The 18454-nt window shown below is 46.7% G+C and overlaps 1 protein-coding gene across 1 annotated transcript in view; it reads right to left on the reverse strand.

Moving 5' to 3' along the window:
• PSMD9 (proteasome 26S subunit, non-ATPase 9) overlaps nt 1-16904 on the reverse strand; it is a 30698-nt gene extending 13794 nt beyond the window's left edge. Inside the window, exons 1-3 of the mRNA XM_089662049.1 lie at nt 16699-16904; nt 9813-9915; nt 7662-7855 (exon numbers count right to left, since the gene is read on the reverse strand). Coding sequence (XP_089518175.1) covers nt 7662-7855; nt 9813-9915; nt 16699-16815 — 414 coding nt within the window. The 5' untranslated portion in view covers nt 16816-16904. The remainder of the gene's footprint in view (nt 1-7661; nt 7856-9812; nt 9916-16698) is intronic.
• Between the last annotated feature and the right edge of the window lie 1550 nt (nt 16905-18454).

The following is an 18454-nucleotide window of genomic DNA, read 5'->3' on the forward strand; positions in this document are numbered from 1 at the left end:
GCAACCCACCTTACCAGACTGGTAAGAATTTGTGCATACAATACAATTTAAAACAGTAGTAAAGTCTTATTCTTTACTTGTACCTAAATATCTTCTAAACTTTCGCTAGTGTGATGTCACCGTCGTATGTGTAGCAGCTCTGCATTCAGGGCACATTGAGTATGCCATCAATGCAGAGAGTGCTGTACCATGATCATGACTCCTATCCACATTCACAGGAGTGACGTCATCAAGGCCCAGACATTTGAATGGCTGGAGAGTGTAAATCTGGAAGGAAGACTAAATGAAGATGGAAGCGTAGGCAGTGGTAAAAGCATGTTGCTGGAAGGCTCTTTATAAAAGGTACGTTTGTCATAATGTGCTAGTATGTGGTGCGAATGGTATGGGCCTGCATGGGGGGACCATTACTACCCCTTTAAAGTCAAAGTCAATCTGGAACAAGCCTTCATCAGAGAACCTCGGCTATTAGTCAAAACCTGCTGGTAGGCACTACCAAGATAACTAAGACCATATCCTGGATCATACCCCTCTCCTCCTCAAAAGCATCCCCATGACAGTACAACAATCAGAGATCCTACCCCCTTTGAACAATCATGCCTAGCTCAGACACCCAGTATAACATAACCTATCCTATCTTTATCATACACTAGTAGAAGGAACAAGCTCCCATTCTTACAGAGATGGAAAAAGACTTAAATACTATGTTTACCCAAACCCAAAAAGAACGCATACTTCTTTTTGCCAATAAGGCCTCAATTGCTAATTGTATATCCAGTATATATTTATAATAAGGTCCTTACGAGGTGGTACAGAATTCCCACTAAACCCCATCTAAATGTTCCACAAACCAATAATCAATGCTGAAGGTGTCTTGAGGCTGGAGGCACTTAAATTTTGGGAAGGTACGTAACTTTTGGGATTGTCCACAGCTTCAGAAATTCTAGGACCTGGTAGAACAATTGGTACCTTCACAGGCGTGTCTCTACACAGAAACCTAGCAGCATACGCATTGCATGATACCCCTTTATCCATTTAAAAAAATATAAAAATTCATTGCTAAAACACTTATTAAATGCTGCTAAAGCCTGCACTGAGAGTATGGCAAATTTAGACCCCATGGTCTCTTTAGAAAACGTATCGAAACTTTATTTGTTAAATATATTTTTAATAAAATCTTGATGAGCAGGTTGCCATTCACAATAGTTTGAGGAATACTTTAAAATATGTCTTCTCTCTTTTGTTGTATTGGCTGTATATTTTTTTAAATTTAAATTAAAAATGTTAAAAATGGGTCCAGGTCTACTGCACTATTAGATGGAAAGGCTAAATCCATTTACAGGTAGCTAGATTTCACTATTTTTTTTTATAATGCACCCGATTTACTTTTGCAAAGTTATCTGCAAAACAACCAGAAAGAAAAAAAGCAGACAGTATGGTTAGTTGGTTATTTTGTCCAGAGCCATCAATAACTGTCAAAGTAAATTAGTCTTAGCTGGAAGCGTGACTCTGCATTATACAGAAGGCTGTGCCTCTTACCACCCCTCAGCAGATGTCACAGGGAAAAAAATGTCAATGAAGTCCAGATGTGAAATGCTTATCACATAGAACTGCCTTATACTGGTTTTTCAATCTGTTTTTTCTGAAACTACTTATCAGAGAGAGGCTTGATGCGTCCTACTACACCTGAACAGGACTGCTAAACTCTCATGCATTGCTCACTTACTTCATTATCTAAATGTATTCATATCAACAAGAAGTTCTAAATCATTCATTAATTATCCTCAGCACAAAATAAACAACCTTGTTGAGAAAAAAAAGACTGTAAATCAGTAAAATTCAGTATAAAGATTTAAAGTGATTGTAAAAGTTTGTTTTTTAAATAAAATAACAAACGTCATACCTACCTGCTCTGAGCAATGATTTTGCACAGAGCAGCCCCGATTCTCCTCTTTTCGATTCTCCTACCAGTGCTCCTGGCTTACCCCCCTGCCGAGTGCCCCCACATGAAGCTGCTTGCTTTGGAGGCACCCATGCTCGCTCTGGAGCCCTGCTGTGTGTGTCAATAAGTTTCACAGAGCATGGCTCGGACACGGTCCCTCCTCACTGGCTATGATTGACAGCAGCAGGCGCACTCCCGAGCTGGGCTGTAAGCATCCATAGACAGACTCTCTGTGGCTTGGCCCCACCCCCACTCAGGATTTGATTGACAGCAGCAAGAGCCAATGACTCCAGCTGCTATTTCTCAGCTAATGAGAAGCGAAAGAGCCTCGGTTCTTGTGTACATTGCTGGATCAGGATCAGTCTCAGTTAAGTATTTAGGGGGACTGTGGGGGGAAAGCTGCATGTAAAAGGTTTTTTTATCTTACTGCATAGAATGTAGTAAGGTAAATAACCTTCTGCCTTTACAACCACTTTCAAGTGGTTATAAAACCAAAACATTTTTACCTTCGTGCATTCCCTGCATTAAGGTGAAAAAAAAAAATGTCCCGCTACTTGTATCATCCCCTCACCTTCCTAAATACTTACCTGTCCTGATGCAGTGTTGTGCCTGTCTGCAGCAGCACTGGTCTGTGTTCCTCTCCTCATAGGGCACAGAGGCAGCAGCAGGATCCATTGGCTCCTGCTGCTGTCAATCAAATCCTGAGCGGGGATGGGGCCAAGCCACGCTGTGTGTCTATGGAAGCCCACAACGTGGCTTGAGAACGTGCCCGCACTTCTGCTCCCGGAGCAAACTGTGGTTTGCTTAGGGGGCTGACAGCAGTGGTGGGGGTCCGCAGAAGAGGAGATTCGAGATTGCACAGAGACCTAAATATATCAGGTTTATTATTTTAATTAAAAAGAGCTGTCATTTTATCTTACTGCACCAGACAACATTCAGGATCTGTATGGGCTGTTGGCCTGGAAATCTTTAGCTGCTAATTGTTTTCTCTGCACTTTACATGTAACCTCATAAGAGCAAACCTCTGTATGCAGGGCATTGGAGGTGATCATCTCTGCATCGGGTCCACCAGCCCTCGTATATGTTTCTTCTTAAGCATTAGTGGAAGTGATTCAATATATTTTATTTTACAATGCTGCTTGATTTCTGGTGAAGAAGCATGTACAATAAAATGTAATCACTGCAGTTCACACTATGTGCAGTGACTGATGATTTTCTGCACCTTATCAACTCCAGTCACGATATGAGCATATAGAAAATAATTGTTTTCTGTGTACCCTTTTCACGCCACAATCCTTCTGCCATGTGTGGTGCAGTGACATGCAGACATGCCGTATTTTCCACAGTGCACTGGAGGTTACTGTACCACGCTGCTGTGCAGAGGACCAAATGAAGTGTACACTTAAAACAGTTACATAGTTAGTCTGGCTGAAAAAAGACAAAAGTTCATCCAGTTCAACCAAAAAAAAAAAAAAAGTTATAATCCTATACCCACAGTTGATCTAGAGCAGTGGTTCTCAACCTTTCTAATGCCGCGACCCCTTAATACAGTTCCTCATGTTGTGGTGACCCCCAACCATAAAATTATTTTCGTTGCTACTTCATAACTGTAATTTTGCAGTGGGAGGAATAGTGCCTCATCATTGGTGTCAGTGGGAGGAATAGTGCCCCATCATTGGTATCAGTGGGAGGAATAGTGCCACATCATTGGTGTCAGTGGGAGGAATAGTGTCCCATCATTGATATCAGTGGGAGGAATAGTGCCCCATCACTGATGTCAATGGGAGGAATAGTGCCCCATCATTGGTATCAGTGGTAGGAATAGTGCCCCCATCATTGGTGTCAGTGGTAGGAATAGTGCCCCATCATTGGTGTCCGTGGTAGGAATAGTGCCCCATCATTGGTGTCAGTGGGAGGAATAGTGCCCCATCGTTGGTGTCAGTGGGGGGAGGAATAGTGCCCCATCGTTGGTGTCAATGGGAGGAATAGTGCCCCATCATAGGTGTCAGTGGGGGGAATAGTGCCCCATCATTGGTGTCAGTGGGGGGAATAGTGCCCCATCATTGGTGTCAGTGGGGGGAATAGTGCCCCATCATTGGTGTCAGTGGGGGGAATAGTGCCCCATCATTGGTGTCAGTGGGGGGAATAGTGCCCCATCACTGGTGTCAGTGGGAGGAATAGTGCCCCATCACTGGTGTCAGTGGGAGGAATAGTGCCCCATCACTGGTGTCAGTGGGAGGAATAGTGTCCCATCACTGGTGTCAGTGGGAGGAATAGTGCCCCATCACTGGTGTCAGTGGGAGGAATAGTGCCCCATCACTGGTGTCAGTGGGAGGAATACTGCCCCATCACTGGTGTCAGTGGGAGGAATACTGCCCCATCACTGGTGTCAGTGGGAGGAATAGTGCCCCATCATTGGTGTCAGTGGGGGGAATACGGCCCCATTATTGGTGTCAGTGGGAGGAATAGTGCCCCATCATTGGTGTCAGTGGGAGGAATAGTGCCCCATCATTGGTATCAGTGGGAGGAATAGTGCCCCCATCATTGGTGTCAGTGGGAGGAATAGTGCCCCATCGTTGGCATCAGGGGGAGCAATAGTGCCCAACATTGGTGTCAGTGGGAGGAATAGTGCCCCATCGTTGATATCAGAGGGAAGTATAGTGCCCCATCGTTGGTGTCAGTGGGAGGAATAGTGCCCCATCGTTGGTGTCAGTGGGAGGAATAGTGCCCCATCCTTGGTGTCAGTGGGAGGAATAGTGCCCCATCGTTGGTGTCAGTGGGAGGAATAGTGCCCCATCGTTGGTGTCAGTGGGAGGAATAGTGCCCCATCGTTGGTGTCAGTGGGAGGAATAGTGCCCCATCGTTGGTGTCAGTGGGAGGAATAGTGCCCCATCGTTGGTGTCAGTGGGGGGAGGAATAGTGCCCCATCGTTGGTGTCAGTGGGGGGAGGAATAGTGCCCCATCGTTGGTGTCAGTGGGGGGAGGAATAGTGCCCCATCGTTGGTGTCAGTGGGGGGAGGAATAGTGCCCCATCGTTGGTGTCAATGGGAGGAATAGTGCCCCATCGTTGGTGTCAGTGGGGGGAGGAATAGTGCCCCATCGTTGGTGTCAATGGGAGGAATAGTGCCCCATCGTTGGTGTCAGTGGGGGGAATAGTGCCCCATCGTTGGTGTCAGTGGGGGGAATAGTGCCCCATCGTTGGTGTCAGTGGGGGGAATAGTGCCCCAGCATTGGTGTCAGTGGGCGGAATAGTGCCCCATCACTGGTGTCAGTGGGAGGAATAGTGCCCCATCACTGGTGTCAGTGGGAGGAATAGTGTCCCATCACTGGTGTCACTGGGAGGAAAAGTGCCCCATCATTGGTGTCAGTGGGAGGAATAGTGCCCCATCACTGGTGTCAGTGGGAGGAATAGTGCCCCATCATTGGTGTCAGTGGGGGGAATACGGCCCCATTATTGGTGTCAGTGGGAGGAATAGTGCCCCATCATTGGTGTCAGTGGGAGAAATAGTGCCCCATCGTTGGTGTCAGTGGGAGGAATAGTGCCCCATCGTTGGTGTCAGTGGGAGGAATAGTGCCCCATCGTTGGTGTCAGTGGGGGGAGGAATAGTGCCCCATCATTGGTAATAGTGACACCAATGATTGGGCACTATTCCTCCCACTGACACCAATGATACTTACCTTGCTGACCCCTGCTCCAGCCTGGGCTCGCTCGCTCCCTCCCTCTCCCAAGGTACAAACACTTACCGGTCAGATGGCTTCCTTCTCCGGCCGCTTTCCTCCTCTTCACTCGCTCGTGCTTCGCGGTGCCGCTCGGCTCCTCCTTTCCAAGCTCCACCTCCTCGCCGGTGATTGGCCGCCTGTGTGCCTCTCTTGAGCTACAGTTCCGGCGGCCAATCACCGACGAGGAAGGATTGATCCCGGGGGTGTGTCCAGATGACAGGGACGGCATGTCATCCCGCCCACACCTGCAGACGGATCAAGGAGCGGTGTCTCGGTTCCTAAGGCCATCGGAAATATGTGTTTTCCGATGGTCTTAGGCGACCCCTGGGAAAGTGTCGTTCGACCCCCAAAGGGGTCGCGACCCCCAGGTTGAGAACCGCTGATCTAGAGGAAGGCAAAAAAATGCGAAGAATGATACAATTTGCTCCCGCAGGGAATAAATTCCTTCCAGATCCCCCAAGAGGCAATCAGATATTCCCTGGATCAACGTTACCTATAAATGTTAGTATCCAGTTATATTCTGTGTATCTAAGAAAGAATCCAGGCCTTTTTTAACCACTTGCCTACTGGGTACTTATACCCCCTTCCTTACCAGGCCAATTTCCAACTTTCAGCGCTGTTGCACTTTGAATGACAATTGCGCGGTCATGCAACATTATACCCACATAACATTTTTGTCATTTTTTTCTCACAAATAGAGCTTTCTTTTGGTGGCATTTACTTGCTGCTGGGCATTTTACTTTTTGCGCTATAAACAAAAAAAGAGCCAAAAAAAAAACAGGTTTCTTTGTTTCTATTATAAAATTTTGCAAACAGGTAATTTTTTGCCTTCACTGATGTGCATTGATGGGCAACACTAAGGAGGTGGCACGGATAGGCGGCACTGATGGGTACTGATAGTCGGCACTGACAAGCGGCACTGCTGGACACTAACTGGCGGCACTGCTGGGCACACGTGGGCGGCACTACTGGGCGGCACTGCTAGGCACCGATCATTAGTGCCCTGATGATCGGTGCCGATCCCTGCCCTGACAACTGCCGATGCTCGGCAGTATTTTCCCCATGCTCTGACAGCGTGAGGAAAGGGCAGCCGAGAACCGGCAATTGCATTTCCCAGTGATCAGTGTTTCATTGGACACGGCTGATCATGTGGTAAAAGGCTGCTGTGATTGGCCTTTTACCACATCACATGATCAGCTGTGTCCTTAGGACACAGCAATCACGGAGATCGCCGGGGGTGCGCAGGAGAGCACGTTCTGGGAGGACTTCATATGACGGCCTCCCAGAACTGGCCAGCCGCAGTTCAGCCGTCAATTGGCTACCTGCAGTCGGCAACTGCTTAACCCATTCCCGCCGGCGCCTCCCGGCCCTTTAAGAGTTTCGGAAGGCGGGAGGCGTAACGGGCGGGGCGTGGTTTAGGGATCATGTGACCGCCGTGACGCGTCGTCACATGATCGGGAAAGGACCCGATCGAAAGAGCAGACCGGGACCTTTCCATGAGTACCGGACATGCGTGCTGGGAGTGCGCAGGGCGTGCGCTCTCAGCACATATGTTTTTTCTTACATGAACGCAAATGTACGGCTGCTCGGCGTTTAAGCCTAGACGCCGAGAGGCCGCACATTTGTGTGTGGCTGGCGTACAGGGGTTAAAGCAATCCACTGAGCTGGCCAGAACCAACTCTTGAGGGAGTCTATTCCACATTTTCACAGCTCTTACTGTGAAGAAACCTTTCCGTGTTTGGAGATTACATTTAATTTCCTCCAAACATAAAGGAAATAAAGTAAACAATGTGATGCACTAAAACAGCGCATCCCACCATCCAGTAGACTTCTGTCATGTGTGGTGCAGTAAATGCCAAACTGAAAGCAACCAGCATGCTAAAATGGAATGTTTGAGTGCAGCCTGTGTGATCTAGCCCCTACACCAAAAAGAACTTCTGAGAACCAAAGAGGAATAAAAGTTGAGCAAAACAATTCTAACTAATAAGTATGGTAAACTTACAGACATGCTAGCTGGAGATCCTGGGCTGACCGCGTCGACTCTAGCAAAGGGCACAGGAAGATCGAGGTTATGTTGTAGAGCTTCAGCCTGCGCCTCGGCTTCGTCTTTCAGTCTCTTTTCTTTGTCCCGTGCATGTAAGTTGTGCAAGGCCTCTTCAATGTCTTTCATGATGGCTTTATGATCATTTTGTAAACCTTATAACAAAAATGAGCAATTCTGTTTTTGCTTTGTTTCCAAAATCAAGAAACATTTACATTGTTACTTTATTAGACACACAAAGCCTAGAGTGCCAGTCCAACTAAAGCACATTTCCCTGACAGCTCCAGGTCCCATGGAACTCAGTAGGAAAGGAAAATTACAGTAAGTATGGCTGCTTTCACACACCGATTCGTTTTCCTTCCGCCTCTGCGCTAAAAAGAAATTGAAGACCATGTATTCCTATGGAACTCTTTAAACTGATCTGTTGTGGATCCGATGCGTTTTTAAAAATCCTGCTTGCTGCATTTTTGGTGCGTTAAAAAACAAAAAAGCAAAATTGCAACCTCCACTGCACCTCCCTATTGAAATCAATAAAAACAAATTAGGTAAAAACACATTAAAATTTCATGTCCTGTAAAAAAAAAAAAAAAAAAAAAAAACTTGCAGTAAAAACGCACATGCGTTTTTGCCGATTTCAGTGCGAGAGTAACTTATCTTTCAATTTTCCATTTTTTCTTCTTCCAGATTACTCATGCAGATAAACATTTTCTATAAGTGTGATTTGAACAAATCATACAGGTGTGGAACAACAGAAAAAAAAAGCCTTTGTGTGACCAATTCTAAGTGACATGATGTCAGCATTATTTTGCAATGATAAGCCAACTAGAGCTGTGTTGGCTTTGGGTAGGCTAGGCAATGTCAACTGTGATTTCAGGTGCATTGTGTAAAGGAGCAGAGTCTGGGGTGTGTACTTACCCTTTAAAGTAGGGTAGTCACAGACAACTAAATTGGCATTAGACATGTGTGGTTTGTTTCATTCCGAATTGAAATTCAGACAAATTTTCCAGTATTTGGAGATTCTAATGTATTTCCGAGTTATAATAGCAACGAATCCAAATTAACAAAGCAAAATTCAAATCGAATTTGAATACAAAAAGAATAGAATAGAACATAAAAGAATAGATTAGAATAAAAACAGAATAGAAAATAAAAGAATAGAAAACAAAAGAACAGATTAGATTAGAAAAGAATGGAATAGAAAAGACTAAAATAGAATATAAAAAAACAACAGAATAGAATAGGAAAAATATAACTGTTTTTTGAAATTCGAATTTCAAATAGAATAAATTAGATATTGAATAGAATAGATTAGAATAAAATAGAAAACAATAAAGTACAATAAATTGAGTAAATCAGGTAGAAAAGAATAGAAAAAAACAATATAAAAGAATAAAATAGAAAGTATATAACTTCAAAATTAAAATTTAGAATAGAATAAATTTAAAATCAAATAGAATAGAAAACAATAGGATAGAATACATTGAGTAGAAAAAAATAGAATTGAATAGAAAAAACTCCAATAGAATAGAATAAAATAGAAAGTATATAACTGTATTCCAAAATTCAAATTTTGAATAGAATAGAATAAAATAGAAGGAATAGAACAGTCTTATGACATTTGAATTTCCAATAAAATAGATTAGAAGATAGAAAGAAATAGAATATAACTTTTGAGGTTCAAATGGAATAAATTCAATTTTGAATAGTATAAATTAGAATAGAAATGAATAGGATAGAAAAAAATAGAAAGTAAAATAGAAAGTATTTAACTGTCTTCCGAAATTCAAATGGAATAAATTTAAATTTGAATAGAGAAAAAAAAAATAGAATAGAATAAAATAGATAGCTGCTTGCTGTGGGGGCACCCAACAGGAGGGCCCCCAGGAAGAGCAGGATCCAGGCTGCTCTGTGCAAAACCACTGCACACAGCAGGTAAGTATAGGATGTTTGTTATTTTTTCTTTAAAAAACCCAAACCTTTAGAATCAATTTTAGGTGAAATCTTCAGGGAAGCCTATCCCACCCTCTCGAATAAACCTACAAAAATAATCCCAACAGAGTACTAGCAGAACAGGGAAAGACCATCAATGCTGAACATCAATAAACCACTCACAGACAATGTTATGCCGAGCTGTCCGAATTTGGTAGAGGTCTACATCTGCCCTCGGGTAACCATCAATGTCCACCAGCGGTCCATCCATTCCAATATTCTTTTGCTGTGAATGAAGTATTAGCACATAACTCCAACGTATAGCACAAGGTAAGTCGGCATCATAGATATCAGAATATTTGTAGTGAGCACATGGGTTGTCTGAGCCCATTCCGCATAATTCCCGGGGTATTTCCTCTGCCCAGGTGCAGTGTACAGCATGTCATTGGCATGAACGGTGTGTGCCTCTGTACTCATGTATTTGACGGTGTGGTCATAAGCAGGAGTACAATAAACGAGTATGCAAAAAAAAATTTCTATATTCTGCATACGCTCAATCCACTGTTGATCGCTTTTCAGAGGGTGGTATACATTACCGCCAGTGTAAAGGTTCACAAATCACGCTCTCAGAAAAAAGCACAACAAACTTACTAGCCAATGGAGTTGAGCACTGTCTTGGTTGAAGCAGAGGTTCTCCCTTCAGCCCCTTCTCCTGTGTCTCCAACTTTCCTAGAGGCCTGGTGCGTGCAGACAGGCCGCAAGATCACCAGGAAACTGTCACTGTACCAGGGGAAACCATAAATAGCTGAGGTATTCCCTGCAAGTATGCATGCTTCTTGTGTATGTGTGGCTGTGGATGAGGGGGTACCGCCGGTCCTCCTGTACGGGGCCCAGACAGCTGGGTGAATCTGATGCGGGCAGGGAGGGTGATCGGCACAGTGGGGGCCAATTACTGGAACCGATCCCCTGTATGGTTCTCTCTGCAGCAGCTGAAAGCTGGCTTCTTCTCCTCTCCCTCCTGCTGGCGTTCAGCTGTTGCAGGGAGAGACATACAGGAATCGGTTCCAGTAATTGCCTCCCCGCCGCACCCTTCACCCTCCCTGTGCACCATATGTTTACCCCTGCTGCCTTGGCCCCCTGTGTGCTCCCACCTCCCTGTAGTGCTGCCATATCCCCTCCTCTCCTTCCCACTGGGAGCTACAAAAACACAATAGGATCCTTCAGATATGGAGAGTAAGGGGAAGGGTCTGGTAAATACATCACATTTCCCAGGCCACTCCTTTTCTGAATGAACACAATGAGTAATCAGTACTGATCATTCACTGTGTTCATTCATAACTGTGTTTTCTTTGGGGGAGCCCTGTCAGGGTGGCTATATGAGGCCCTGTGGTTCCTAACAGCAGTCCTGGCTCTAGGTTGGGGAATACTTTGGTGGCTTATGATGGGCCAGGTAGGGGGCGACAGCTTCCTGGCAGACTTGGACTAGGATCTGAACATGCCTGGACTCACCATTTCTCTTTGCTTAGACTCACCACACATGTTACAATCTGATTGTACAGTTTTTTTTTTTACAGATCTACCAACAACTAGGTAATGAAAAGGCCTGCCTGATTGGATAGATTAGGGAGGTCCTTATATTACACAGCTTGGTAAATTGTACAAAGATTGGAAGGTCAGATTGTAATGTGTATGGTAACCCTACGGGCTAGTTTACACTAGTGCTGCTCTCTGAATGCGGATCACTCTTCAAAAAAGCACCAGGCGGTGAGGAGGGCCTGTGCTACCTTCTTACTGCCTGCTGTGACCCCTTAAACCCTGCATGGCACATGGTTACGTTCAGCTGGTGGTACTGCCTGTTGGATGCGACAGCAGAGATAATGTTTGGCATGCTGCAGTGCAAACCATCACAGTTGTGGTATATGAACACACCCCTCTAGTTGTAAGTACACGCTCCCCCTCTTGTTGTACGTACACACCCCCCCTCTTGTTGAACCTAAACCCCCCCCCCTTGTTGAACCTACACCCCCCCCCTTGTTGAACCTACACGCCCCCCCTCTTGTTGAACGTACACGTCCCCCCCCCGCTGAACGTACACGCCCCCCCTCTTGTTGAACCTACACCCCCCCTTGTTGAACCTACATGCCCCCCCTCTTGTTGAACCTACACGTCCCCCCTCGTTGATCCTACACGCCCCCCTTCGTTGATCCTACACCCCCCCTCTTGTTGTATTACACCCCCCCTCTTGTTGTATTACACCCCCCCTCTTGTTGTACGTACACGCCCCCCCCTCTTGTTGTACTAACACGGCCCCCCCTCTTGTTGTACTAACACGGCCCCCCCTCTTGTTGTACTAACACGGCCCCCCCTCTTGTTGTACTAACACGGCCCCCCCTCTTGTTGTACTAACACGGCCCCCCCTCTTGTTGTACTAACACGGCCCCCCCTCTTGTTGTACGTACACGCCTCTCTGGTTGTCTACAGGAGGAGTGGTTGGGGGGAGCAGTAAAACCAAGGTTCAACTTTCTGGTGTTATTGTCTCATTATCCCTTAAGTCGGCCATAGATGGATCAAAATTCGTCTGGTTCACCAGGAACCAGCCAAACTATGATCTATCTATGGGCAGGCTGGTTGTACAGAAGTTGATCAATTTCAGTACGACCAGCCTGTCGGCTTTTTTTTTCTTGCGATCACTGCTGGTGACTATAGCTGCCAGCAGTGATCATTGTATTCTGCCGGTGGGAATACCTCCCGTCGGAAAAACACAATAACACTGTAGGATGGATTCCCCCATCAACACCGACTGTGTTGATGCGAGAATCAAGTAATTTTCTTTCCTTCAACTTGTGGTCGAAGAAAAAGAAAATTGCATAATGTATGCCTAGTCTTAAGCTATGTACACACGATAGGAAAATCAGATGAACGATCATCTAGATTTCCTCGATGTTTCACAACATGTCAAACCCAGCGATGGTACTAATTGTACAAAAATTTTGAATGACAAAGGCTTTATATTTTGTTTGATGTAGAAATGTTGCAGCGTAGATTACTGTTGTTTATTATCTGATCATGTGCAGTCTTTCATATCCAAGTTTTCTCATAAGAAAACCGTACACAATACATGAAAATCATTAGTTCTGTTTACGTACAAGAATAATTTGGGAGTTTGTCCCTTTGGGTATTATCATTTGGAAAGTCTGAATCGGATGTCGGAAGTTGTGTACACACCATCAATCGAATGGTCATTCCTCGTATGGAATTTTTCCTCTAATTCTCTCATAGTGTGTACCCCACTTTCGGCTAAGTTTAGATGTGTAGCTGGGGGATTGTTAACCACATGCCCTCCAGAGGATTTACCCCCCCCTTCCTGACCAGGCCATTACGGTGCTGCGCTACTTTAACTGACAATTGTGCGGTCATGCAATGCTGCACTCAAATGAAATTTACGTCCTTCTTTTCCCACAAATAGAGCTTTCTTTCGGTGGTATTTGATCGCCTGTGTGGTGGTTTTTTTTTGCGCTATAGAAAAAAAAAAAAAAACAGTATTTTTTACTTTTTGCTATCAAACATGTCCAATAAAAATTTTTTAAAAAAATCTAATTTTGTCATAAATTTAGGCCAAAATGTATTTTGCTACATGTCTTTACTTAAAAAAAATCCCAATACGTGTATATTATTTGGTTTACGTGAAAGTTATAACGTTTACAAATGGCAGTATATATACTGGGATTTGTTGGGGTTGTTTTTACTAGTAATGGCGGCGATCAGCAACTTACTGCTGGACTGTGGCGGGCATTCTGACACTGGGGGTAACTGACTTGGTGTCACTGACATCCCCAGTGACACCAATACAGTGATCAGTGCAAAAACAAAACCACTGACATTGTACTAATGGCACTGGGGAGGAAGGGGTTAACATGTGGGGCAATCAAAGGGTTAACTGTGTGCTATTTCACAGTATGGGGTGTGTGGTTTCCACTGTAAGTACACTGCTTTGTATGGCTGTGCTATGCAGAGCCATACAAAGCAGTGTGCAGGAGCTGACAGCGGAGAGATCTGTGTTGTTTATAGACAGGTCTATCCCCCGTTGGAGATACTCGGCAATCATCGGGTGCTGACGAGGAATCAACTGCCGGGACCCGGTGATTGACAATCGAGGCTGCGAATGGCGGCGCTAGTAGGGTGTGTGCCCCCTGCCTGGAACTGCAAAATAGCATATATGTGATTTAGCGCACCCGTACCGCTCTGTAGCACTATTTCTGCTATAGGGCGGCGCAGAAGCAGTTAAAGGATAAGTAGAGTACACTGACAGACCTAGGACCGATCGGAGCACTGTGATCGGACGATACGCAGAGTACACCGACAGACCTAGGACCGATCGGAGCACTGTGATCCGACGATACGCAGAGTACACCGACAGACCTAGGACCGATCGGAGCACTGTGATCGGACGATACGCAGAGTACACCAACAGACCTAGGACCGATCAGAGCACCGCGATCGGACGATATGCAGAGTACACCGACAGACCTAGGACCGATCGGAGCACCGCGATCGGACGATACGCACAGTACACCGACAGACCTAGTACACCGACAGACCTAGGACCGATCGGAGCACTGTGATCGGACGATACGCAGAGTACACCGACAGACCTAGGACGGATCGGAGCACCGCGATCGGACGATACGCAGAGTACACCAACAGATCTAGGACCGATCAGAGCACCGCGATCGGACGATACGCACAGTACACCGACAGACCTAGGATCGATCGGAGGATACGCAGAGTACACCGACAGACCTAGGACCGATCGGAGCACCGCGATCGGACGATACGCAGAGTACACCGACAGACCTAGGACCGATCGGACCACCGCGATCGGACGATACGCAGAGTACACCGACAGACCTAGGATCGATCGGAGGATACGCAGAGTACACCGACAGACCTAGGACCGATCGGAGCACCGCGATCGGACGATACGCAGAGTACACCGACAGACCTAGGACCGATCGGACCACCGCGATCGGACGATACGCAGAGTACACCGACAGACCTAGGACCGATCGGAGCACCGCGATCGGACGATACGCACAGTACACCGACAGACCTAGGACCGATCGGAGCACCGCGATCGGACGATACGCACAGTACACCGACAGACCTAGGACCGATCAGAGCACCGCGATCAGACGATACGCAGAGTACACCAACAGACCTAGGATCGATCGGAGGATACCCAGAGTACACTGACAGACCTAGGACCAATCGGAGCACCGCGATCGGACGATACGCACAGTACACCGACAGACCTAGGACCGATAGGAGGATACGCAGAGTACACCGACAGACCTAGGACCGATCGGAGCACCGCGATCGGACGATACGCACAGTACACGGACAGACCTAGGACCGATCAGAGCACCGCGATCGGACGATACGCAGAGTACACCGACAGACCGAGGACCGATCGGAGCACCGCGATCGGACGATACGCACGGTACACCGACAGACCTAGGACCGATCAGAGCACCGCGATCAGACGATACGCAGAGTACACCAACAGACCTAGGATCGATCGGAGGATACGCAGAGTACACCGACAGACCTAGGACCGATCGGAGCACCGCGATCGGACGATACGCACAGTACACCGACAGACCTAGGACCGATCGGACGATACGCACAGTACACCGACAGACCTAGGACCGATCGGAGCACCGCGATCGGACGATACGCACAGTACACCGACAGACCTAGGATCGATCGGAGCACCGCGATCGGACGATACGCAGAGTACACCGACAGACCTAGGACCGATCGGAGCACCGCAATCGGACGATACGCAGAGTACACCGACAGACCTAGGACCGATCGGAGCACCGCGATCGGACGATACGCAGAGTACACCGACAGACCTAGGATTGATCGGAGGATACGCAGAGTACACCGACAGACCTAGGACCGATCGGACGATACGCAGAGTACACCGACAGACCTAGGACCAATCGGACGATACGCAGAGTACACCGACAGACCTAGGACCAATCGGACGATACGCAGAGTACACCGACAGACCTAGGACCGATTGGAGCACCGCGATCGGACGATACGCAGAGTACACAGACAGACCTAGGACCGATCGGAGCACCGCGATCGGACGATACGCACAGTACACGGACAGACCTAGGACCGATCGGAGCACCGCGATCGGACGATACGCAGAGTACACCGACAGACCTAGGACCGATCGGAGCACCGCGATCGGACGATACGCACAGTACACCGACAGACCTAGGACCGATCGGAGCACCGCGATCGGACGATACGCACAGTACACCGACAGACCTAGGACCGATCGGAGCACCGCGATCGGACGATACGCACAGTACACCGACAGACCTAGGACCGATCGGGGCACCGCGATCGGACGATACGCACAGTACACCGACAGACCTAGGACCGATCGGAGCACCGCGATCGGACGATACGCACAGTACACCGACAGACCTAGGACCGATCGGAGCACCGCGATCGGACGATACGCACAGTACACCGACAGACCTAGGACCGATCGGGGCACCGCGATCGGACGATACGCACAGTACACCGACAGACCTAGGACCGATCGGAGCACCGCGATCGGACGATACGCACAGTACACCGACAGACCTAGGACCGATCGGAGCACCGCGATCGGACGATACGTAGAGTACACCGACAGACCTAGGACCGATCGGAGCACCGCGATCGGACGATACGCACAGTACACCGACAGACCTAGGACCGATCGGAGCACCGCGATCGGACGATACGCACAGTACACCGACAGACCTAGGACCGATCGGGGCACCGCGATCGGACGATACGCACAGTACACCGACAGACCTAGGACCGATCGGAGCACCGCGATCGGACGATACGCACAGTACACCGACAGACCTAGGACCGATCGGAGCACCGCGATCGGACGATACGTAGAGTACACCGACAGACCTAGGACCGATCGGAGCACCGCGATCGGACGATACGCACAGTACACTGACAGCAATGACACAGCAGGACTCACATCCTCCAGGACCTCATAGAACGCCTTTATCTCAGCTTCCAGCTCGTCCTTCTTAGCGATCATCTGCTGTACATCCTGCATGGTGGCCGTAGATGGACCCCCACCGGACCCCGACATCTCCCCACTGCAAGTCCCGGAGCAGGAACCTCATCTACAGGACAACTGCAACCGGGAGAGGGGGAGGGGACTCCGACTACGGCGGCCGCACTCAGCCAAACGTCCCCGCCCACAGGCAGAGCCAGAGGACTCCCATTGTAACCTCTTCACGTCCGGACAATATTATAATTCCTCCCATCCATGATGACTCTTCTTATAATACAGGATTTGTACAGCGCCGACAGTTCGTATCTGTAGAAAATCACTTCCCTCCCCTAACATGATATACATTCTAAAGGCAGAGGACTAGAATGAAAGAGAGGCGATTGCAATTTGGGTTTTTTTATGTCACGTGATATTTACACAGCCATTTATCAGCACAAGTTACTCCGAACCCCAAAACATTAAGGGCCAGTTCACACACGTTTTCTGGTGTGTTTTTGATGCGTTTTATGCATTCTAGTTAATTTTTTCCCCCTCTCTTTTTCTTCAATTGAAATAGGTACGTGTGTTCCACTGCGTTTTTGGTGCGTCCCCATGCATTCCAGTGCACGTTCGATGCGTTTTACCGCATTTCAATACAGTCCTGTGCAGAAAAAAATGCAGCCTGTTCTACCTTTTTTTTCTGCAACCGGAACGCACTGGAACTGCAAGCACTGATGTGAGCTATGACACTGACAACCATATAACCTACTGTCTGTGCGTTTTGGATGCAGAAAAAAAACAACTGAAACACGTAGTGTGAACTGGCCCAAAGTCTTTTCTGAAAGCGGAGGTCCTGAAGAATAAAAATTAAAACAAAAATAAACAGAAAAAAACTTTGACCTGGACAGGAAGTGGTTAAAATGAGAGTGACATGTTGATCTGCATGTTGGCGTCAATTTTTTTTATTATGCACTTGAAGACCAAGCATTTCCTGGGACGTTTTGTTTGCAAGTTTAAATCTGTAGTTTTTGATAGAAAATTATTTAAATTATTTATAACCCCCAAACATATATATATATATATATATATATATATATATATATATATATATATAATTATTTATTTTTTTTTAGCAAAGACCTTAGAGAATGAAATGGTGGTTGTTGCAATTATTTATGTCACATGGTATTTGCACAGTGGTTTGTTCAAATGCAATTTTTTTGGAAAAAATACACTTTAGCAATTTAAGACGAAAAAATAAAATATACCCCAATTTTTTTTCTGTTTCAATCTTTATTACATTTTCAATAACAGTAGAACAGTACAGGATTACCAATGTATGTATCAAAGTCAATTTTATACATCAGGGGACTCCAGACTTTTCAAACAAAGGGTCAGTTTACTGTCCTTCAGACTTTAGAGGGGCCAGACTGTGACCAGTGGGGGTAGAAAATGTCCCAGGCCCGGCATCAGTGAGAATAAACATTGCGTCAGGATTGGTGGTCAGTTACATAGTGCCTATCTTCAGTAGGAGGAGGAATAGTGTCCCATCATTGGTATTGCTGGGAAGAATAGTTCCCTATCATTGGTATTGCTGGGAGGAATAGTTCCCCATCATTGGTATTGCTGGGAGGAATAGTTCCCCATCATTGGTATTACTGAGAGGAATAGTGCCCCATCATTGGTATTACTGGGAGGAATAGTACCCCATCATTAGTATTACTGAGAGGAATAG

The sequence above is a fragment of the Staurois parvus genome, unplaced genomic scaffold (assembly GCF_062004578.1).
Source record: "Staurois parvus isolate SC_StPar_1 unplaced genomic scaffold, SC_StPar_1.0 ptg001418l, whole genome shotgun sequence".
NCBI lineage: Eukaryota > Metazoa > Chordata > Amphibia > Anura > Ranidae > Staurois > Staurois parvus.